General features: G+C 45.3%; 1 protein-coding gene across 1 annotated transcript in view; it reads left to right on the plus strand.

The window, feature by feature from the left end:
* Positions 1-17,877: 17,877 nt before the first annotated feature.
* The window catches only part of cngb1a (cyclic nucleotide gated channel subunit beta 1a), a gene marked incomplete at its 5' end in the record, with an annotated part of 30,275 nt that continues 27,462 nt past the window's right edge, over positions 17,878-20,690 (plus strand). Inside the window, 3 exons of the mRNA XM_079997961.1 lie at positions 17,878-17,885; positions 18,553-18,649; positions 20,344-20,467. Of these exons, the coding sequence (XP_079854087.1) occupies positions 17,878-17,885; positions 18,553-18,649; positions 20,344-20,467 (229 nt within the window). The remainder of the gene's footprint in view (positions 17,886-18,552; positions 18,650-20,343; positions 20,468-20,690) is intronic.

The raw sequence follows: 20,690 nt of genomic DNA on the forward strand, positions 1-20,690 counted from the left end.
TTTAATTAAATTAAAAGCACTAGCACACTTTAACTGTGTGTTAAAGCATGTCTGGGGATATGAGTGTGTGTCTGTCTCAATGTTAATGCATTGTGCTGCATTGTTTGTGTGTACACAGTGCATGCGTGTGGGTTTGCTTTACATACGTGCATGAATGATCCACAGCGTTACCATATGTCTCTCCCAGCAAGACGTTGTTTCCGCGGCTAAATTTAATATAACGCACCGTGGGAGCCCAGAGATTTGGCGGCGATATAAAAATTGTACATTATATTGGACAAGCCGCACCAAAGCATTTATACGCTAGGCCATTAGTTCTGCTTGAAAGGGCTTATTTAAATGATATTGCATTGAAATGTAATCTCACCTGCAAAACGTGGATCCCGTCTCCTCCGCACAGTCAATGATTTTGATTTTCCCGAGGCCGTGACTCTTACCACAGTTAGCTTAGCGTAGAAGAGCCAGAGCCTTCACAGTAAGTCAGCACAGATGGAATTGTCATTTTTCCACCTGATTGAATTTGTGATTGGCGTGCGTGGGGCGTCACGGACAAACGTGTCCTCCGACTGAGTTAGGGTGCACACAGTGCGATGCAAAGGCCATTATTCATAACGCGGTCTAATATGAAGGGATCCTCTGAGACCAGCGGCTGATGGTGTGTGAATATGATGAGAGGCATGGAGGCAAATAGAGGAGAAACAGGAGGTGGGCGAGAGAGAGAGAGAGAGAGAGAGAGGTTCAGAGCAGTGACTGTGTCGCTGTCCATGGTGCTGAATATTGAAGCCAGGACACTGGGAAGTGCCTCATGACTGGCTTGTTTTCTTTCAGGGACTTTACATAAAAATTTGGCTTCACTAGAGATTTGGATCCGACAAAACCAAATTCCTGCAAATTTGCAGCTCTTGGGTCTTACTTTTTTTTTTCATATTTTCCAACAGCTAATTGCTCTGACAACAAAAACAACAGCACACAATCAGTGTCCCAGTCCACTTCAGCTCTGTGCTGAGAGGAAAAAAAAAACTGATTTTACCCAATTAATAAAGAAAATAAGAAATAAAGTCATCAGAAAAAAAAAGTGGGTGAAGAAGAGAACATGGACTTCAAACAGCCCTTGCTGCATCTCTACACTGTAGAAGGAAGAGAATGATTCGTCCATGTGAGAGAGGAGATAAGTGAGAAATTGCAGCGATGCAGAGGGGTGGAATCTGACACACGGGTAATGGGAGATGTGAAAACCACTGCTGGGACACTGATCTAATTTAGGGTGGAAGGAGGAAGAGAGTGAGAGAGAGAGGGAGAAAAGCAAAACAGGCTGGGAGTGCAAGAAGATATCAGATAGTGATGGAGGATGACGGAAAGATAGAAAATGGAGGGGTAATGGTGGTGAGTGAGTGTTAATGGAGAAGGATGGGGTTAGAGGTGCAGAGTTGGAGGAAAAGATGAATAACTGGAACTCATCATGGCTGGATAAGATGTGCTGTAGATTAAGATGAAAGCTCATCTTTCAGCCCCGACTCCATCCGGGGGGATGTATCGTGTTGAAGAAAGTAAATGATTTTGATTCAAATTTCCTCAAAAGTTGAAAAAATATTTTTTGTAGGTACATTATTTATGACATAAATAGTGATAGAATTTACTCCAGAACCTGATTCTTACATTGCATCTTTTTTCTGTATTTCTGTGCACGGGGAAAAATATTATTTCTTAAATGGTTCTTTAAAAAGTCTGTGTGGCTCCACAAATCACATCAAATCAAATTTTACTTTTGTGGATGGATTTTCATGTTCCACATATTACCTGAGGAATTAAACTGCTTCTAATTTTTTTTTGTCTTAATGGTTGTTGGATAGAGGCATAAATTTGGAAAATAATTACACACCACTCCGTGATCCGGGGGCGGGCGGCCGCTGGGCAATTTCTTCAGTGAGATATTGTAAATTAGCCGATACAAGGGTAATTAAAAAAACACAGTGCAGGTGTAAAAATGAGTGCAGGCATTTAGAAGAAAGCCTTGTTTGAAGAACCGTGGTCCAAAACGTTCTCTGTAGAACCAAACAAGGTTCTTCGATGGCACAAGACCTGCCACATGCACGCAACTCGTGGCTTCCATGCTCAAATTTCTGTGGCTGTTAGTTTGGTAATTAGAATTCAGCCAAATTAACTTATTTGTTTTTGTTCTTGAGACAGGATGAAATATAGCCTCCATTAGCCGAAACGGAGCGACCGCAAGCAACCAATAACTGTCATATTCCTGAAAGGCTCTAATTGTTGTTGCTCCAACTCAGGCTTTGAGGCAGATTGACAGCATGTGAATCATGGCGGTGATGATCATGAATCCTGCTTTGAATTAAAGATGAATCCACAGGTGGACGCGGGGACGACAGGAATGACATAAACAAGATCGACAGCTTAAATGCACCGGCTTATTAGTGTGGGGACACGTTTGGCAGCATACAAATTGTGAGCCACCTTGTGGCTCACACCTCGTCATACTCCTTCCATTTTCGTGGGTTAAACCAACATTTATTTTCCCCACAACTCACATTAGTCTTCAAAGTCATTCGATTATTAGTTTTTCTGGACCAAAGCAGGAAGCACCACACCCTGGGGACGATGTGATTAAAATCACCAGGGAACTCTGTCTCCCCACACGCTATAAGGTCCTGCGTGAAATATCCACGGAGGCTGGAGGATGGTTTTGGCCTGGGACGATTTGAGGCGTGGCGTCAGAGAGCGACCGGGACCTTTTTCCATCCCAGATGCTCCGTTGTGAGACGATACCAACAGCAATCAGTCTCAGGTGGAGGAGAGTCCGGGATGACGGAGAGAGAGGAAGGAACAAGACACGCGGTTCATATAATGGACAGATACGGACTGTGTGTGTGTGTGTGTGTGTGTGTGTGTGTGTGTGTGTGTGTGTGTGTGTGTGTGTGTGTGTGTGTGTGGTAATTTGGGTCTCTGTGTATAGTGCGTGTGCATGTAAATGTGCATTTGTGTTTGTTACAGGAACATTTTTATTTTTATTATCATGCTGTCAAATACCAAGTCTGCATTTGGTGTTGTTCCTGAATTTCAGGAAATAAACATTGAACTCATCAAAGGATTGTCATTTTGGTGTATCACTTGTAATTTGTCTCTGTGTGTGTGTGCAAGATTGTGTTATTTTACGAGTGTGTTTATGTGTGCATTTATGTTTGTGGTGGGTGGGTATGTGTGTGTTCATGTGTACCCATACATTTGTAGTAGTGTGTGTGTGTGTGTGTGTGTGTGTGTGTGTGTGTGTGTGTGTGTGTGTGTGTGTGTGTGTGTGTGTGTGTGTGTGTGTGTGTGTGTGTGTGTGTTTTGTGTGTGTATGCCCAGATTTGTGTGTGTGCATGCGCATGAGGGGTCAACTGCTGGAGGCGGCGGTGATGAGGAAATGGAGGGAGGACGGTGGACGGGTGAGAACAGAGGGATGTGTCCCATTCAAGGTAAATGAAGGCTGGAGGGGCTCAGGCCCAGAGTGTCCGGGTTTTGTGTCGTCTTCCCTCCGTGGTTGATCTCTCCGCCGCCCGCCTTTCCTCCGTGACACCCGTCCAACTTACCTCGCCCCATCCAAGCTTTTGTTGTGGCGTCACAATATGGAGTCTGTGGACATATCAACCCAGCGTGGATTCGCAGGCAGCCCGCGGCTCGGGGGCAGCACACATTTGTTTGCCAAAGGGATTGTGGGGAATCTGTGAGTTGGGCGCCTGTCTTTCTGTCCGTGCAAGCTTGGCTGCCGGGCGGTTGTGCTTGCCAAGTCTGATCCATCTCATTACCAAGCACACCTCCCCGGTGGCTTCCTATCTTCTTTCGCTGCTCCTCGTTCCCACACCACGTCTATTGTGACGCCCTCCTCTGCGGCCTGGCAATCAAGGACGGGCAGGTGGTCAAATGAAGAGAAAGGAGACAGACATAAAGGAGGCGTGTGGAGACTGTTTTTGTAAATCAAACGGCACAGCCGTTACCCCACAGCCCTGGCGCCGGCAGGAGCTGAGCCGGGCGGCTGAGGCCATTCGTCGGCTTTGATAACGTTTGTCCAGGTCCCACGTCACAGACAGCAGGTCAGTGCGGCACGTCACAGACGGAAGCTGAATTTAAACAGTTATCTGTGACCCAGCTCCTTGAAAACCTTTTTTTTTTTTAACAAAGCAGTAACAGCCTTTACAGCCTTTATGCCTCTACATATCACATGCAATACAATGTAATTACCCATACATGTATATTTCACTTTTGCAAAATACTTGCAAATCTGGAAATAACCTTAACTTTGAGCTTGTGACAGGTGTGTAGAGGAATGATGCAGAGATACCAGTGTGATTTGTTTTCGGGACAATAGAGGGTCATCAGTTAGGGAAGGTGATGCAATTTTAAACTAAATTTATTTTTACTTTTTGATTTTTGTATTTTTAATTTGGAAACACAGTGTCAATTTTGCTGCAACACACTGTTGGTAAATACGTCAATAACTTATATATAATCCAACTAGGAAACTGCAATGGATTCCAAAAGCACATATGATTATTGTTTTATTTTAGGGATAACCAAAGCAGCAGTGTGTTAAGAGCGCATAATGCAAATACAGGCTTTAAACATGTTTTTTGAATTATGCCTGTATAAGTGAATAAAAGCTGTTTTCCAGGGTAGAGAGCCTTTAAGGAGCATTTATTTTCAATACTTCCTCTGTCGTGAGGAAGTATTGAAAATAGGCGTGTCATGCCACAGAAGGGTTATGGATTCCCCAAATACATATTTTGTGTCATGTCTGAATGTGTGGTTTGGAACAGTGTTTGATAATGATAACCATGGTGCTGAGCTGTCAAACTGCTCATTGGCTTCTTGGACAAAAGCAACCACTTTGCTGCTCGTAGAAATAAAAGTGGTTCCGTTAGAGAAGGAAAAAGAGACGATTTTAATTTGTGAGGGTGTTCAAATGAATGTCTCTCTGTCCACTTACGATTGCTTTCTGCGGAGCAGTATTAGGGACATGGTGAGAAAAAGATTGCCTCAATTAACTTGTAACATTTTTTTCACAGGATGAACTGGACGACATTTGAACTTGTTTGGAATAAACACACCATCAGTGTTTGCATTATGTATGCGCTCCCTGAACTCTACAGAACCCGAGACTTCCTCAGTCCTGTTGAACACCTCAGTCCTGTCGAACAGCTCTTCAGTTGTGCAAGACACGATGTACTTTTAACCTGTTCCATTACTGACTGTTCCATGCGACCAAGATGTATTTGTCATTTGAATCTTCCCAGAGACCCGTATCAACCCGTGAACTTGTACATGTGCTTAAGACATGTTATGGTTGATTCCATTTAAAGATCACTTCCACCATGAGGAAGAAGGAGCTCAAACTTCCACATTTTACTGCACCTCTTAGGACACATCTGGTTTGTTGGCTTTCTCTGTCTGTGAGGGTGTGTTTTATCTCCTTACATAAAATTTTTAGCCTGTATTTTATCGCCTTATATACTGTTTTATTCCAAATTTTATGTTCTTTTTATGTGATTATTTGTTGTAGTAGTATCATATTTTCCTGTGAAGCACTTTGTTCCTAGGATTGGAAAGTGCTATACAAATATGTGTAAAAAAAGGTGTTGTCAAACTTTGAGGTGTTTTGTGCATGCGCACCTTTTACAAATGAGGCCCCTGGAGAGGAGAAAAGTACATTTTACCTTGACACATATGGTGCATAAAAAGAGTACGTTGAGATGCAAAGGCCCACTCTGGTTCAAACTCTAGTTCTATCTTTGATTTCCGTATTTCTAGTAGACATCTAACAAAGGTTCCTCATTGTGTCATAGCAGGACATTCCTGGCTGCCTCCCAGCTGCCAGGAACCATTTATCTCCTCCACAATATAATGGGAAAAACGTGCATGGGAAGGCAAAAGCCTCCACTCAATCCACCTATGAAATTTTCCAAAATGTTCTTTTCTCGATAACGTGAGCAACGGAGAAAATGTCAAATATTTGTAAACAATCAACTTGAAAAAGTGAAGCTATATTTACAATATGTAAAACAATCAAGATAGAAAAACAACATTTTCAGCTATAAACAAACATTCCAGGTTCAAGTTTGTGCAAACTGGTGTAAACAGAGAACTAAACATTCCTTGCTGGTGCATAAAACTTTCAATTTAAAAACATTTAAACAAGGTATTGGAGGCCGATGATCCGCTGTGGCGACCCCTAACGGGAGCAGCGGAAGGAGGAAGAAGAAGAAGAGACCCCTCAATGGAGGATTCCAAGTGTAAAGTGAAACAAACTAAAATAAAATAACATTCATATATTCCATTCCATTATTACATTTATTTGGTGCAAAATTGGCCCCTAAACATCCAATTCACAAACACCGCGCTAATAGCCACACACACTTTAGGGTGAAATTATTATCATCGTCAGAGAGCTGGTGGTCATTACGCGGAGGCAAAAAAGTTTTAAAAGGCGGTGCTTTGTCATCGACTGCCAGGAGCTGGTGCTATTGAAGTGCACTTATAAGCGGTGTCGCACCCAGACCTTCCGGTGATCTGTAAATTATATTTTGACATTAAATTTGTCTGAATTTCTCAGGCCAAAACTATCAGAAACAGAAGAGCACAAGCATCTCGTGGTTCAAGTCTCAGCCAAATCGATGATGCGATGCCCGAAAACAGACAAAAGTCTACGACGATAAAGAAGAAATTGTCCAAAAATCCACTCCTGGAGGTCAGTCACAATATTCTAAAAGAAAGTAATAAACTGGACCCTGTGTACTGCTGCCTGCAGCTATGATTATGATTATGATCATTATCGTTGTTGATTATTAATTGTTATTATTATTATAATTACTGTCACAGCATACAAATGTAGCCAGGCCTTGAACAGAGCAGTCCGTGGTGGTTTTCAAAATGCACTCCAAAAGCCGCTTGAGATTTTGAATCATTTATTGTACAAAAGAAGTTGTTACAACCGCTGACAAAAAAGGTTTTGTAATTCCTATCAAATTCCTGTCAAAATCGGCATTGAACCACAGATGGCATCGAACCTCGGGCATCCTTACAATTTTACATTTTCATTAAACACCTTAAATCAAAACAACTACTGTCCCACAATTATTTGAAGTTTTATATTTGTTTGAGACTGATAATTTTGGTGGTGTGTAATGACTATCTAGAGGCAGATGAGACCGCACTTCTTTGGTCTTTGGCTTCAATAAACGAACAAAAAAACCACTTAAAAAACAAAAACTTCTGTTAACAGAAGTTTTTTTTTACCACGTAATCCATGAAGTAACGCTGGCCAAAGTGGCCAATTTTAAGGTTTATATGACAACATTAACAACATTGACAGTTGCCATTAAGTGCTGTCCAGTTCGTAGGATGTCCTGAGCCGGATGGGACGTCGGCCTCTGGGTGAGAGGTGTTCATGGAAGGCACATCTGCAGGGCGAGCTCCTTCTGAGGCTGAGGCTTCTCCGCTGAAGGCGGCTTTCACTTTGTTGACACGTATTACAGACGAGCAGGTGCAAAACCGCAGGAATCTTTCAGCTTTTATCTGGTCTGAATTTTTCACGTGGCGTTTTAAGTGGCCCAAAGTGGCGTGCTCTCCCTGAGCGAGGATCTCCTGCGTCGTCTCCGGTGACGGTGACTCTCTTTGCTAGTGGCTTGTTTTTTTGTTTTTTTGACTCCGGGGGGGCAGCAGGCCTTCCTTATCACATAGTTTCGGCCGAGCATTTAACGCGGCTTTTGACAAACAATCTGTTATACATTTCGGCTCTCGAAGAAATGGCCTTGTGAGCCTTCGCTGGGATGGCTGCTTCCACGCCGTCTTTTCCGAGGGAGTCCAGGGAAACCCGTTCTGGTGAAAATGTCGATCAAGTCCTCTTGGTCGCTTTCATCTAATAGAGTATGCCCTGGAGAGCCTCACTGAGTCACCTCCCGAGTCAATGCCACGGACGCAGGCAAACATGAAAGCACTCGGGAGCCTCACGAGAAGCCTCGCCGTGATGGACTAAACCTTTTATCCGGATCCTTCCCAGTGCATTCCATTTAGACTGGGGAAAGTCTGGCACCCCGGGTCACGGAACACGTTCATCTTATCCTCCCCTGACACTCCGGAACCATCCACGGCCTCCAGGAACGCCGTTATCAGAGGAGAGGTCGCGATGGCCGTCGTCCGTAAAAACACCCATGAGGTCGTCCATAACCTTCACCCTGCGGATGTAGGCGTGAGGCGCGTCCCTCCGGTTTGCAGTTGACGTTGACGGTATTATGCATGCGTTTCGCCATCCGGCTGGACTAACACGGCCGTATCTTAAAGCAGAACTGTCGATAAAAAGGCAAACAATTTCATGGTTATATGATGATATAATATCTTTCTCTCGTTCTCCTCATGAAGGCTGAAATGTACTTCATGTAAAGTACGCGTACACCGTGGCTGATGGGAATTAAGTTTAAACGACCCTGAGGCTCCGACATGACAGGATTGCATTGATACGTGAAGACAAAAAACATCGGGTGCAAGTTTGTACAGTCGGTGCAGGTTCTGTGCAGTGCAGTGTCTGTGGCCGTGGTGCGGTATAACACAAATGCATGCACATACACACGAGTACATACTGCACACACAATATGCAGAAATAGATGGTTTAATCAAGATTCAAGAGGTTTATTTGTCACATTATACATACTTCCATACATATATGCAGTGAAACGTCAATGCAACGCACCTGGTGATCACGCACGATATGTTCTAGACTGAACACAATAATTATTCATTTCTACTTGACTCACTAGCTGATTCCTGAAATGTAATGCAGTAAGTAAATAAAATAATGAAGAATAAAATAAAATAAAATAACTCAAAAGCAATACAGGGTGGGGGTACAAAATAGAAATAAACCGAATAGACTTTTAATGTATCAAAAGTGTTTTTAAACAATGCTCTTGTTGATGAATTTTAGCCTTGTATTGAACCAATGCGAGGACACCACTACCCAGTGGATCAGTTTGTGACTCCCTACTGAGAAGGTTTGAATCATAGTTTTGGTGATGTTACCTGTGTGCCATTGTCAGAGTTTGAATCCCATGCGATCACAATTTCCACATCCTCATCTGATCCGCCCAGCTCCTCCATCACCTCTGGATTCCACTCCGTTGTGTCGCCGTCATCACCCGCCGTTTCATCAAGCACGGCTTCAAGTCCAGGTTGGCTGCTGTGACTCGGGGACGGATGGGAGCTGCTTGGCAACAGGGCTTCCCTCACGTCGAATGTCGGCTGTAGGTGTAGATTCTACACCATCAAACTATACGGTGCATGGTCTGAAGAAGGTATGTGATTGCTTTCAGTGCCGGTAGCAGGATGTTTGTTGCTAAGCTGGTGCTAGGATGCACATTGCTGGTGCGAGGAGAAGCAGGTACGGTGGAGACGGTGCAGAGAAGGCATAAAAGAGAAGATCCTGCATCACAACATGTGAGCCCAGTAGAAATAGTATAAAGGCTTCAATTATTCACTTTGACTTCTTTGAGTACTGCGATTGTGTTAAACATCAATTCTACTTTTACAGCAATCAATCAATCAAATTTAATTTGACAGTCTGAGAAAAGAGCCGGTTGGTGTGTGTATTTTAGAGTGGTGTTAATTGCCAGGGTATGAAGAGATAAGGATAGGGGACTCGGGATTGTCAGAATTCAAATTCTCAACAATACACGTATCCTTCAAATCACCTCAGATGCTCCCAGCATCCCTGTTTATAATAACACAAGCCTGTTCTCCGGCATCATGAGCACAATATAATAATATAGTGCGCTGGGTCTGGCACGATGTGTTTTGGGCACAACTAAAATCTGAGCCATTTCAGCTTACGGTAGTTTGCTCATACAGGTTATCAACAGTCTCATGAAGCTTAATTTGATTTATTTGGAAATCACAAACGTCAAATGTGAAGTCGGTTGCTCGGCCTTTTCTCGAGACACCATGTGTGGGGGAAAAACAAGCTCCTTTCCTATGTCTTTAATCTCTGCAACTGTTGTCCGTTTTTCAACTATTGCACGGCGGGTTCAACCTCCGTTCTTTGTTCTGCTGTTTGCTGGCACCCACCTCCTGAAAAGTGTAGCCGGCCAATTTCGATCTTCCATGTTGTTCCCGGGGCCGACTTATTCTGTGGCCCGGCCATCTCAGGCAGAGAGGTAGCGCCTGATTTCCTTCTTCTCCCTTCAGTTTTGTCACAGAAGACTCAGTGGGCGCTTCTCTGGTTTGTGGCAGGCACCATAAGACGGAATCTGATATTTCTTTTCACGTCATCCCTCATTAGAAAAGCGCACTGACCTGTCAATCTGCAGAGATGAAGAAAAATCGATTTAATTTTATAGATTCACACAAAAAAAAAAAAGGTCACATGATCGATAGTGCAGGCGCCTGAGCTGAAAACTGTTCCGAACGCCGGTGGGACTCGAACGCAAGCGCGGACTCAGAGACGTAGGAAGGAGGAGAACGTTTATTAATGGATGAGGGTCTGGCGTGGAGGGGCAGTAGGGGAGCAGGATCCGGTTACAGCAGAGGGGAGGACGGGGAATGGGGGCCTGCAGCGTGGAAGGGGAAGCGGCGGCAGACAGGCAGGCGGGCTGGCAGGCGGGCAGGCGGGCGGAGATCCTGGGCACGGAGAGACGGGTTAGCGAGGAACAAACAGGACACGAGGAATCAAAGCGTCTTGGATCTCGGTTGGCAAGCGCATAGCGCCACTCGGGCGAAAAACAATGATCTGGCGAAGAGTGGGTGAAAAGCCAGGGTTTAAATGCTGCGGACGAGACGAGGCGGGGACGGCCTGCAGGTGTGCAAACGGTGCAGGGAGCATTGGGGGGAGTGGAGACGGGAAGCCACGCCCACGACAACATACCATACGGAAACATAGAACAGACTGGAGACACGAGGGAAACGGAGAAAAATAGAAACACAAGGGAAACCGACAACAAAAACGCCTACGTCTTACGTCTTTCTACCCAGCATGTAATGGCACCCAGATGACAAGCACTGTTAATTCATCTTTATTAAATTATGGTCGTTTTATGTGGATATGAACAAAATGACCTGTGTCTGATGAAGTTAATGAGCCATTATATAACATTATCTAAATTAAAATGTAATTTTCTTTAAATGACACGGAAAAGAGAATACATACATACGTACGCGCATGTTCTTATTTCCGTTCTCGAAAAATATGAACATTTAATAAAATATTCATATAGACATGGATATAACAAGTAACATGGAAAATAATCCCTCAAAACACTGATATTGGCGACCACGACAGTGGAAATAATACTAAAGAAAAACTGTGTCCTTCGAGCGCCGCGTGGAGCTCTGCTTCATATTGATTTGCTCGGTGTTGCATAAAACCGAGGTAGGAGCGGACCTTGCGCCGCTACAATAATTGCATTCTCTCTTCTGTGACTTCCCTTGGCCGCAGGAAAAGTTCTAAACCCTCCTCCATATTTCCAGATTGTCTTGATTAGAAAAGAACGGCCGTGACCTTCCCTCTGCAAGCGTTGGTTCAAAGCAGAAAAGTGAAAAAAGCAACTTACCGTGCAGTTACACTAACATTTAACAGACGCTTCGACGCAGAGCGACTTCACACAGATAGTTAAAATGAGCATTGCCTTCCTTTTAAGAAGAATATCTGTGAGGTCATCGCTGGAGATGCTACCGGTCAGTGATGAATACCGTCTGAATGATGACGGCGAATGACCCGACGGGCTCGCCCAGCAATATGAAATAAAATTGGCCCCAAATTTTTGTGTTTTTTTCCTCACCATGTCCCCAAGACGACTCCATAGCTTTCAGTCTCCTTCATGGCGACATCAATTGTGTAAAACCAAACATTTACATAATACAATCTCCACCATCCTGTTGTCTGGAGGTTACGTGGGGATGCTGCAGCGCCCCCTGGTGGTGGTGGTGGTGCACATAAACTGCATCTGTTTTCTCCGAGCGATTCATCGGGAGGGCAAGTCATCCGTCACCTCAGGTGTTTACTGAGCATTTTTGGTAAACTAGCTGTGCTCCCTTTATCTCAACACTCACACGCACGCACAGTGTTTTTCTGTCTTACTGGTTTGTTCTGCAGTGCAATGGGAAGGGACTCACCAACGAATGCGCCTGGGTAAGAACAAAACCGCCATTCACAAATTAGTGAATGAGGCCCAATGACTTGAAATGCATTTTCTGAGAGCGGAGAGCATCAAAAGTAGGAAAAAAAGGCGGAGAGGGATTGTCACAAGGATTCCTTGGTGAATGTTGTTATACACACCTGTTTTCTGGGATTGCACTTCAGGGTTATAGGCCTTGCTTCGGGAGCCAAGCCAGACACGAGCAGCAGTAATGTAGTAAGGAAATGACTCCAGGTCAAGGCGTTGCCATTCCCACAACAAACCAGCGTTCTACGATTCTTTTAGACTAGGAAGCCCATGAGGAGCCCCAGTGTTTTCAGTTTGCATGTGGTGTTGTCTCAAGTCCCCGGCGCAGACTATTAACCTGTGTGACAGCTGTTGGCAGACCCCTCTGTCTGGTAATAGCGCTTGGTTGGTTGCATCACGCTTATTTCCCAGTACATTCCCCCCGTGTCGTCATGAATACAATTTGTGTTGGGTACACAGACGACGGTGTTCACTCATGGGGTTATCTTTTTTGTGAGGATCTTCCCTTGTTTGCAGAACACCGGCTCCATTCAAAGAAGGAACATCCAGTCCCGGTAGTGTTGCAGCCGAATTAACTGAGATATGAAACTGCACGACAGCAGTTTTTTCTGATACTCTCTTCACAACAAGTTTCAGGCGGTTGGTCGCCCTGCTTTACGAAACCCTGTGGATAAAACCATCCCATAATGACCTCCTCTCTCCATGGTTAACCCTCTCCATACCTGCTCTGTTCAGTTATTGTGACATTTGAGTGACAAGAGTGACAGAGCTGGTGCAGGGGAGGAGGAATATTTGCCTTATTTTAAATTTGAAGGATATTATATGAGTGTTTTCCAAGCCCCATTTCATTATACTGTATATCATGTTATGCGGTGTAGCTCTTTGTTGTCTTTGAAAACATGTGTAACAAAGACGTCTTCAAGAGCGCTGGAAAATATCGACACATTATGCGATTTGAATTCAGCAGAGCAGTATTTCCAAAGAAACTTGCATACGGTGTTCTTCCAGCGACTGAGATATCGTCAACATTGCGTCAACTCCTGAAGGTTACCGCTGTCGCACCAAAGGCAACTTCTCCCGTCTTGTAACATCATCCTGTCACTTTCTAAAGGGGCTCCTCGCGCACGGAGACACTGTGTTCTACGGCGGCTCTGGGATCCTTTCACATTATTTCAAGGACATCTTCCCACGGTAAAAGCGGGAACCCTGACTCTCTGTGAACAATGTCAAAATGCGATGATGTGCTTTAGATTTCTGCCTCTAAATGGCCTCCTGAACAGGTGGTAATGAGGATAAAATGAGTAGCACATTAAATCTGTTTTGCCGCTGTTGGTACGGCCTGTTGAAAACTCCCTGTTTCATTAAAGCTCTATTACGGCTTCGGAAGCTTGTTCATTAGTGATGAGCTAATTTGCCAAAGGAATTCCCATTACAGAGGGATAACTTCATAACGCCGCCCCATCTCCCACCACCGCCCGCAGACGCCCACCCTCGCAGACACGGGAATGTCCTTTAATGTCGGCAGCTACTGGATAAAAGCAGCACAAAACTCCCATCGCCTCTCCGTTTGGATCGAAAATATTAATAATCACAAGTATGCTGGATATTGTCGGATAGATATTGTCATGGAGAAGAGATGGAGATAAAGTACTTTAATATTGTGATGGTTTGCGACTGTAATATTATAGTGTCACACTCCTACAATATGAATATAAAATGGCGCTAACAAGACCATCTATCAATCTATCTCTTTATAACAGACCACATGCATAGATGGAGAAGGAGGGAACATCCAAACCGCCTTTAAATAACAAAGCCTGTGACCCCGCGGGCCGAGTCTCGTGCTTGTTTGAGCGTTTCCCGACCCGACGCCCATCTCAGGAAGCCATGTTGTTTTTCTTCTTGTTCTTTGCAGCGATGAGACGGTGATTTGCCTGTAACCTGGTGTCAGGAATTAAAGTAGGGGACGCCTGTCTGCATCCCACTCGGTACTTAGACGCCTCCGGTGATTTAGAGTAAATTGGGATCAGCACCATCAGCCCCATCCCCCATTGGCTTTCTTTCCTGCTTTCCGTCCGGTGAGCTCATCAAAATGAATATGATGCTCCACTGGACGGAGGTCTTTAATGGGCCCCCATATCTCTACATCAAACTTGGATGGATGGATGATAGATAGATAGATAGTATACTTAGATTCCCTTTTTTCGCCGCTCCATCTCGCTACGCCGTACGGGCGACATAAAATTTGAGATGACGAGGCGATGACACGAGAGTGGAGCGAAAGGAAGTGAGTTTGGGAAAAATATCAGAAACTTTAAAGGTGATATGAAAGGGCGGTGCATAATGGAGGAAAGAGCTTGTGAGGGACAGGTGGTTATTGAGGTGTGCAAAAAAATAAAAATAATAATAACACACACGGAAAGAGGAGCGTTGGAGAGTTCTGACAACGGTAAACACGTCCTTGGTTTGGGAAGACAGCCTCTGGGGATTCACGCCGGGGTCGAGAGGCTGAGAAGAGAAAGCGATGAAGGAGGGAGGAAAACGGAAGAACCACGGCAACACGGAGGACCAAAGGTGCTTGAAGTGATGCCAGTGGAAGCTTTCAAAAAAAAAATAATAATTAAGTGTATATAAAGTGACAGGGTGAATTCAAAGTGAAAGAGGTTGAAACGGAAAGCGCAGTGTGTGCTCGACTCACAGACACAGATGTCGGATTGAAGTTGCGTTTTTGCGTTTGCGCCGGCCTTTAGGGAGCGCGAGATCCCTCTCCAAAAACATAGATAATCCACACTCGCAACCCTCCGCACACATTTAGTCGTGCTTTAAATCGTTGGACATTTGACGGAGGGGTGAGGCTGGGAGCTCTCCAGTGAAACATGCGGTTGTGTTGCCGGGGAACATTCCATATTCAGCCTGTTGGTGTGGGAAGAGATCCTTGGCAGTTGCTGTAGTGCCACCTACAGGGGGAACCTTTGAGTGACGCGGCGATGGTGACGACGTCAGACTGAGCTGAGGTCATCAATTTGATATTCAGTTGTAAAATACCCGAGTGCGTCCGACCACAGAGCCTCCTCTCTGACTCGGACACTCCTACACCTTCCTCTCAGAGCGAAGCCCATTTCTGCGGTGGATCTCTCCAACCGCTGACCCTCAGCGACGCAGGCTTTTGAGCTCCGCCGAAACCCGGGAGTCACATTTTGCGTTGTTAAATCAACAGCAGAAGGCATCTCAAACACTCTGCTGGCACTGCTCATGAACTTACCCACCAGGAGCATTAACAGCCCCACACAAAACCCATTATAGCGGCGTGCTCACCTTTTTCACCGAACCTCTAGAGAGCTGTATTTTCACAATAAAGCCTTTTCCTGAAGCTGCTTTCCCCAGTCGAGGCCACAGACTAACAGTAAAACTGTGCACTAACAGAAAAGAATACCCATTCGGAGCTGTGAGTCCACATTATCTCACTCTGCGGTTTCCAAAATGTTTTCTAGCAAGGCCCATTGGGTAGACTAAGCTTTGGCTGAACTTTATCTGGTCCTTGTGCTATATAGATCTAGTTTAGGTGTCCTAAATCACATGGCCAAAATGCAATTTTTAAATTGTGTCATGTAATTTGTACACGGCCCCTAATCCTAATTCACCATTGAAGCAGAGACTGTCCGTGAAGCAGCACCTCATTCCGGGGACGCGATTACCCGCTCTCCCCTCTGACATCCAGACGAATGTCTGTTGAATTTCAAACTGGCTTTACCATGGTGAAGAACCACGTTTTTTTATCGTAAATATGTGAGTTTTTCTCTGAATATTACCCCCCACTCTGTATTTTTTTTGTATTTTTTTTACCTACAATGGCCCTAATACGCCGTCGTAAAAATGAACTTAAGGTTTCATTGATGAACAAAACCTTTCATTCCTCCCAAAAACCTTCACTTCTTTCATTATTAACAAAATTATTACCAAAAGGTTTTTGTTGTTTCATTGATGAATGAAACCTTGTCCTGGTTCTCTAAAGTGGACATTGTGGACAAGTGGACACGCATTCACACATTCACACATTCACACATGTACTTAACCGGCGAGACTGTTGAACCAAAGATAGATTTGAACTGAATGAAAAGAGTCCTACCTATCCACTTAGTCCACATTTTTGACAAGAAGGAATTTGATGAAAAACAAGAGCTCCTTCTTACACGGAGGTTAAACCACCACATACATGCATGTGTAATAGCGGTTGCATGTAATAGCTGTTGTGTTTTGCTGTTGTATTCGATTACAGAGTTCAGGTGAACTATCACCGAACTCCAGGCTGCGGTAGCTGGGGCGCCAGCGATCCAATCCTCTGTTTTGCTGACGCTGAGCCTAACCTCGTTAGTGATCCCTCTAATCCCGCTGAGGGGCCACGTTAACAGCTTTAGCCGTGCAGGACTACCCGGCACGTTACAGCGTTTCTACAGCAATCATCCCCACTTACACGAGTTTCACAAGTTTCACAACCGCGTGCTGTGTTGTAGGAGATTGTTTGTTTTGTTCCTCAAACTTAACAGTCGATACTTGCATTGTCACTAGCATCGAGTCAGTTGTTGCGATCCAATTTAAAAACTGAAAAAATAAATACGAGCAGCTGCTGATCCCCCACAAACGTAACGTTCTCCAAATCATGTGGGCCCTTGGTGCGGTGACCAGACGCCCCGGATAGATATTCAAGATTCAAGATTCAAGAGGTTTATCAGTAAAACACAAAAATGTTCCAGATTTCAACATTCCCGACCAACTGTATGCTTGCCATACAGTTGGTCATGTGTGTGTGTGTATCTGTATGCACGTGTCGGGCCGGGCGCTTCCGGCCATAACGGGCGCTCATCAGTCACCCAACCCAAAACACACACACACACACACACACACACACACACACACACACACACACACACACACACACCATTTCACCGGCTACCATCCAAAGCATGTGCATGTGTGTGTGTGTGCAAGCATGTGTTGTAGTTTGGTGTGCTGTGTGACAAATAAAGATTGTTCTTCTTCTTCTTCTTCAGGTGAAAGTGGACACATTTCCAGCCCAGCCAAAGCCTTTTTGTTTTCCGTGCGGAAAATTTGGTAACAGTACATCATCAGATTCAGCATTTGCTGTCGTAGGTATTCGTGACTGGAAGCATGAATCAGAAACAAATTAAGGATTACACGGATATTCCACTTCAAAGACCACATCTTAGGTGAGACGCTTTGGAGAGAGAGACAGGTCCAAATCCCTCTTAGAAGTGACCATGTTTTTTTTTAAAAGCATGACAGAGCCAGGAAGTGGAATGCTCCTATCGCTCTTTGAATATACCAAAAAGACCCAGAGTTGAGGAAAATAATGCAAACTCCCCACAAGGAAACCTACCCATCCCATGACATCCAAAATAAAGTAATAGCATTAATGAGCACCTTAGTGACAGAACATATTGTCAGGGAAATAGGGGATTCTCCGTATACTGTTAAAGTTGATGGAACAAGGGACCCTACAGATAGGGAGAATATTTCCATTGTGATTCGGTTTGTGGATGGAAATTATGAAATAAAAGAGGGTCTTTTGACAATTGCCAAACACTACTGAGATGAAAACACTACTGAGCACAATGAAAATATACAGTCAAGTGTATGGCGGAGCCTCATTAATGTCGGCGAAATGCGGAGGTGTGCAGAAACTGCTTCGGGATGAATTGGGTAGGGATATTCCCTACGTGCATGGTTTCACCAACTCCATCTCGTTATTGTGCATGCAATGTCTGCTGATGAGCCCATCTCCCATTTCTCCAATATCTGTAACATTCTGTACAAGTTTGAAGAAAGTTCAGATCCGCCTGCGCCACGTCCGCCCGAGTGGCGTTTTTCAGGGCCCACTGGCACAGGGATACAGGCAACCGAGAAGAAAACACACCGGTTTATTGTAGCGAGGGGGCTACGGGGAACAAGCCTGGAGCAGATGTACATCATGTCATGACAAGGGCTCCACCCCTGTGTGTGTGTGTATGTGTGGGGACAGGCAACAGGCGTACAGCCACACTGATCCTGGGCCCGATTTCCTAGAACCAGGACAGGTGTGGCTGCTCAAACCACACCACCCCCACACCACAGAAGCACACAGTCGCGATTCACTATAAAGGTGAAGAACTGAAGCATCTGCTCAAACAGCTGGACACTTGGCGACGCTTAACTGTTGGACCAGGTTGAACAAATGCAGTCATTTCCCGGCAGAAGCGAGGGTGGAGGACGTGGGATTGCGGCGTGCCATTTCAAAGCCTAGTTTCAGGTTTGCCGCGCTTCTGGTGAACGTGATTTTGTTGATTCTCGAACCACCCAGCAGGCTGCCGCAGCCCCAGGACGTGGAGCTCTTAACGGCAGTCAAACCGGTTCAATCGGCCACAGACCGTGAGTTCTGCGAGAGTCATGGGATCAGCGTCGGCCGGCGGACGCGGAGACGACGACGCATCCGCGCGACGAGGTTGTCGAACAGTCAAGCGCCAACCGACGCTTGACTGTTGATGCTGGTATTAGGTGGAGGAATGGCCCTGGCCGCCTTGCAGAGCGCCAACAGCACGCCACTGAAAACTGAGTGCTGCGTTTTTGAGCTGTGGCGAAGCGGAACCTCTCTCGGCGCTGACCAGAACCGAGCTCAAAGACGCCGTACGCGACGTCGCCCGACACTTTATCCGCTCGCAAACAGGAAGGGACTTCGTCGCCCTCGCAGGGTGGGCAAGGGCCTTCAAAAGACACTTCTCACCGCCAGCCACAATATCTTGGAGGCAATGCCAAGTGTCTCATTAGCGGTCAAGTCTGCTTTACATTCCAGGGCCTCTGCCGCCACCTGCGAGAACTCATGCTCTGCTTTGAAAGGCTGTTTAGCGATTGACAGAATGAGTATGCGTCACCCACAGAAATCTCACTGGAGTCAAGTAAGTTTTTTAAAAGGATCAGAATAAGAAGTGCAATGGGGCGTGGAAAGACTATTTGCTGTGGAGATTCAATTCCGCAGGGAAGCGCCGCATCCAGCTCTATTAGGCTCAAGGAACGACACGGGGGGGGCTGAGTCGATTACAATATTTTCATGTTTATTGTGTCCGCTGCCTGGTAACATTGTTTGTTTGTGTATTTGAGTGGCAACTTGCACAGAACGCTGTTGTTTATGACGATCCACATGCAGCGTACGTGCGGTGTTACTGTTCATGTCAGTGTTTTGGTGCTGGTCATGTCGTCGTACTGATTGTGTGGATGCACCCGCCCTGGTGATTTTGCGTGGCCCCTCGTGAGAAAGTCCTGTCAACTGACGCGCTCTGAAGGACTGTTTTCATAAAACAAAGTTTATCAATATCATATTCGTAAGGTACGTATATTAGTAGTGCAACACAACGTTACTGGTGGCTGGAAAAATAATCCAGGTGTATGAAAACACAAGGAAGGTGTCTTTTTGAAGACGTGGAAGAAGGAACAACCAGTCTATTAAAGGGCTGTGTGTCCAAAACCTATAAAGGTGTTAAGTTTCCCTATTTATATCGAGTGTGAACTCAAAGCACTGGCATTATGGGAGATCACGGCTTGTTGTTTGTTGGGACAGCGAAACACAACGACTTGTCAACAGCGAAATTGAACAATATTTAATAGCAACCATTCCGGCGACAGCTTTTAGGAAAAGATTGTCCAGTATATACCGTGGTTTTTCTCATTCGATTTCCTTGATTTGGAAACTGATCAGCTGGTTCCACATTTTTGGTTTGACCTCTGGGCTGATGCTGATCAGAAAATCCATATGGTTGATTTAAAATTGCTCAGTGGACTTTGGCTTTCCGAACCTGGATCTTGCACCTCCGTTTAAATTAAAAATACTTTCATAGTTTGCTTTCACATTAAGTAAAAAAAAAAAAACCCACGACGCCTCAGAGGTAATTCCTACGAGAGCGCTGTCGGCCCATCAATACGCGGCACGGTGGAAATTTGCCGCGTTTCAGGCACAAATTGTGGGAACTGATTAAAGGGACCGCAGCTTCCTCACGGCCCCGAGGATCCTCCCTTCAGGTCCCCGCTCCCCACCCCCACAGCTGCTTCAGATCCTGGGCCACTAATCTGAGCCTCCATCCCGGCCCGCTCTGTCCTTCAGCCAGTAATCCTGTTAGAACGCAGTGTGATAATCCCCCCAACCCCCCAACCCCCCGCCCACCGCTCACATCCCAACTCGCAGTCCCACAGCCTCTGTGATGCTGGAACCCCACTGAAGCCCTCAGGTAAGACAGACCCCCGCACCCCACCACCCTGGTCCCCACCCACCTCTTCCTAAACACTACCCAGATCTATTTATTATTGCGCTCGGGGAGTAGTGCAAATGTACGCACCTGTGCTGGTTAATGCCTGTCCCATTTTAGGTAATATCATAATAAATTGAATATACATTCAGACACAATTTGAAGAGTTGACGTTTCCCGCTTTGATTACTGTGTATTAAGACTG

Source organism: Zeus faber (genome assembly GCF_960531495.2).
Source record: "Zeus faber genome assembly, chromosome: 3".
NCBI classification, from domain to species: Eukaryota; Metazoa; Chordata; class Actinopteri; order Zeiformes; family Zeidae; genus Zeus; species Zeus faber.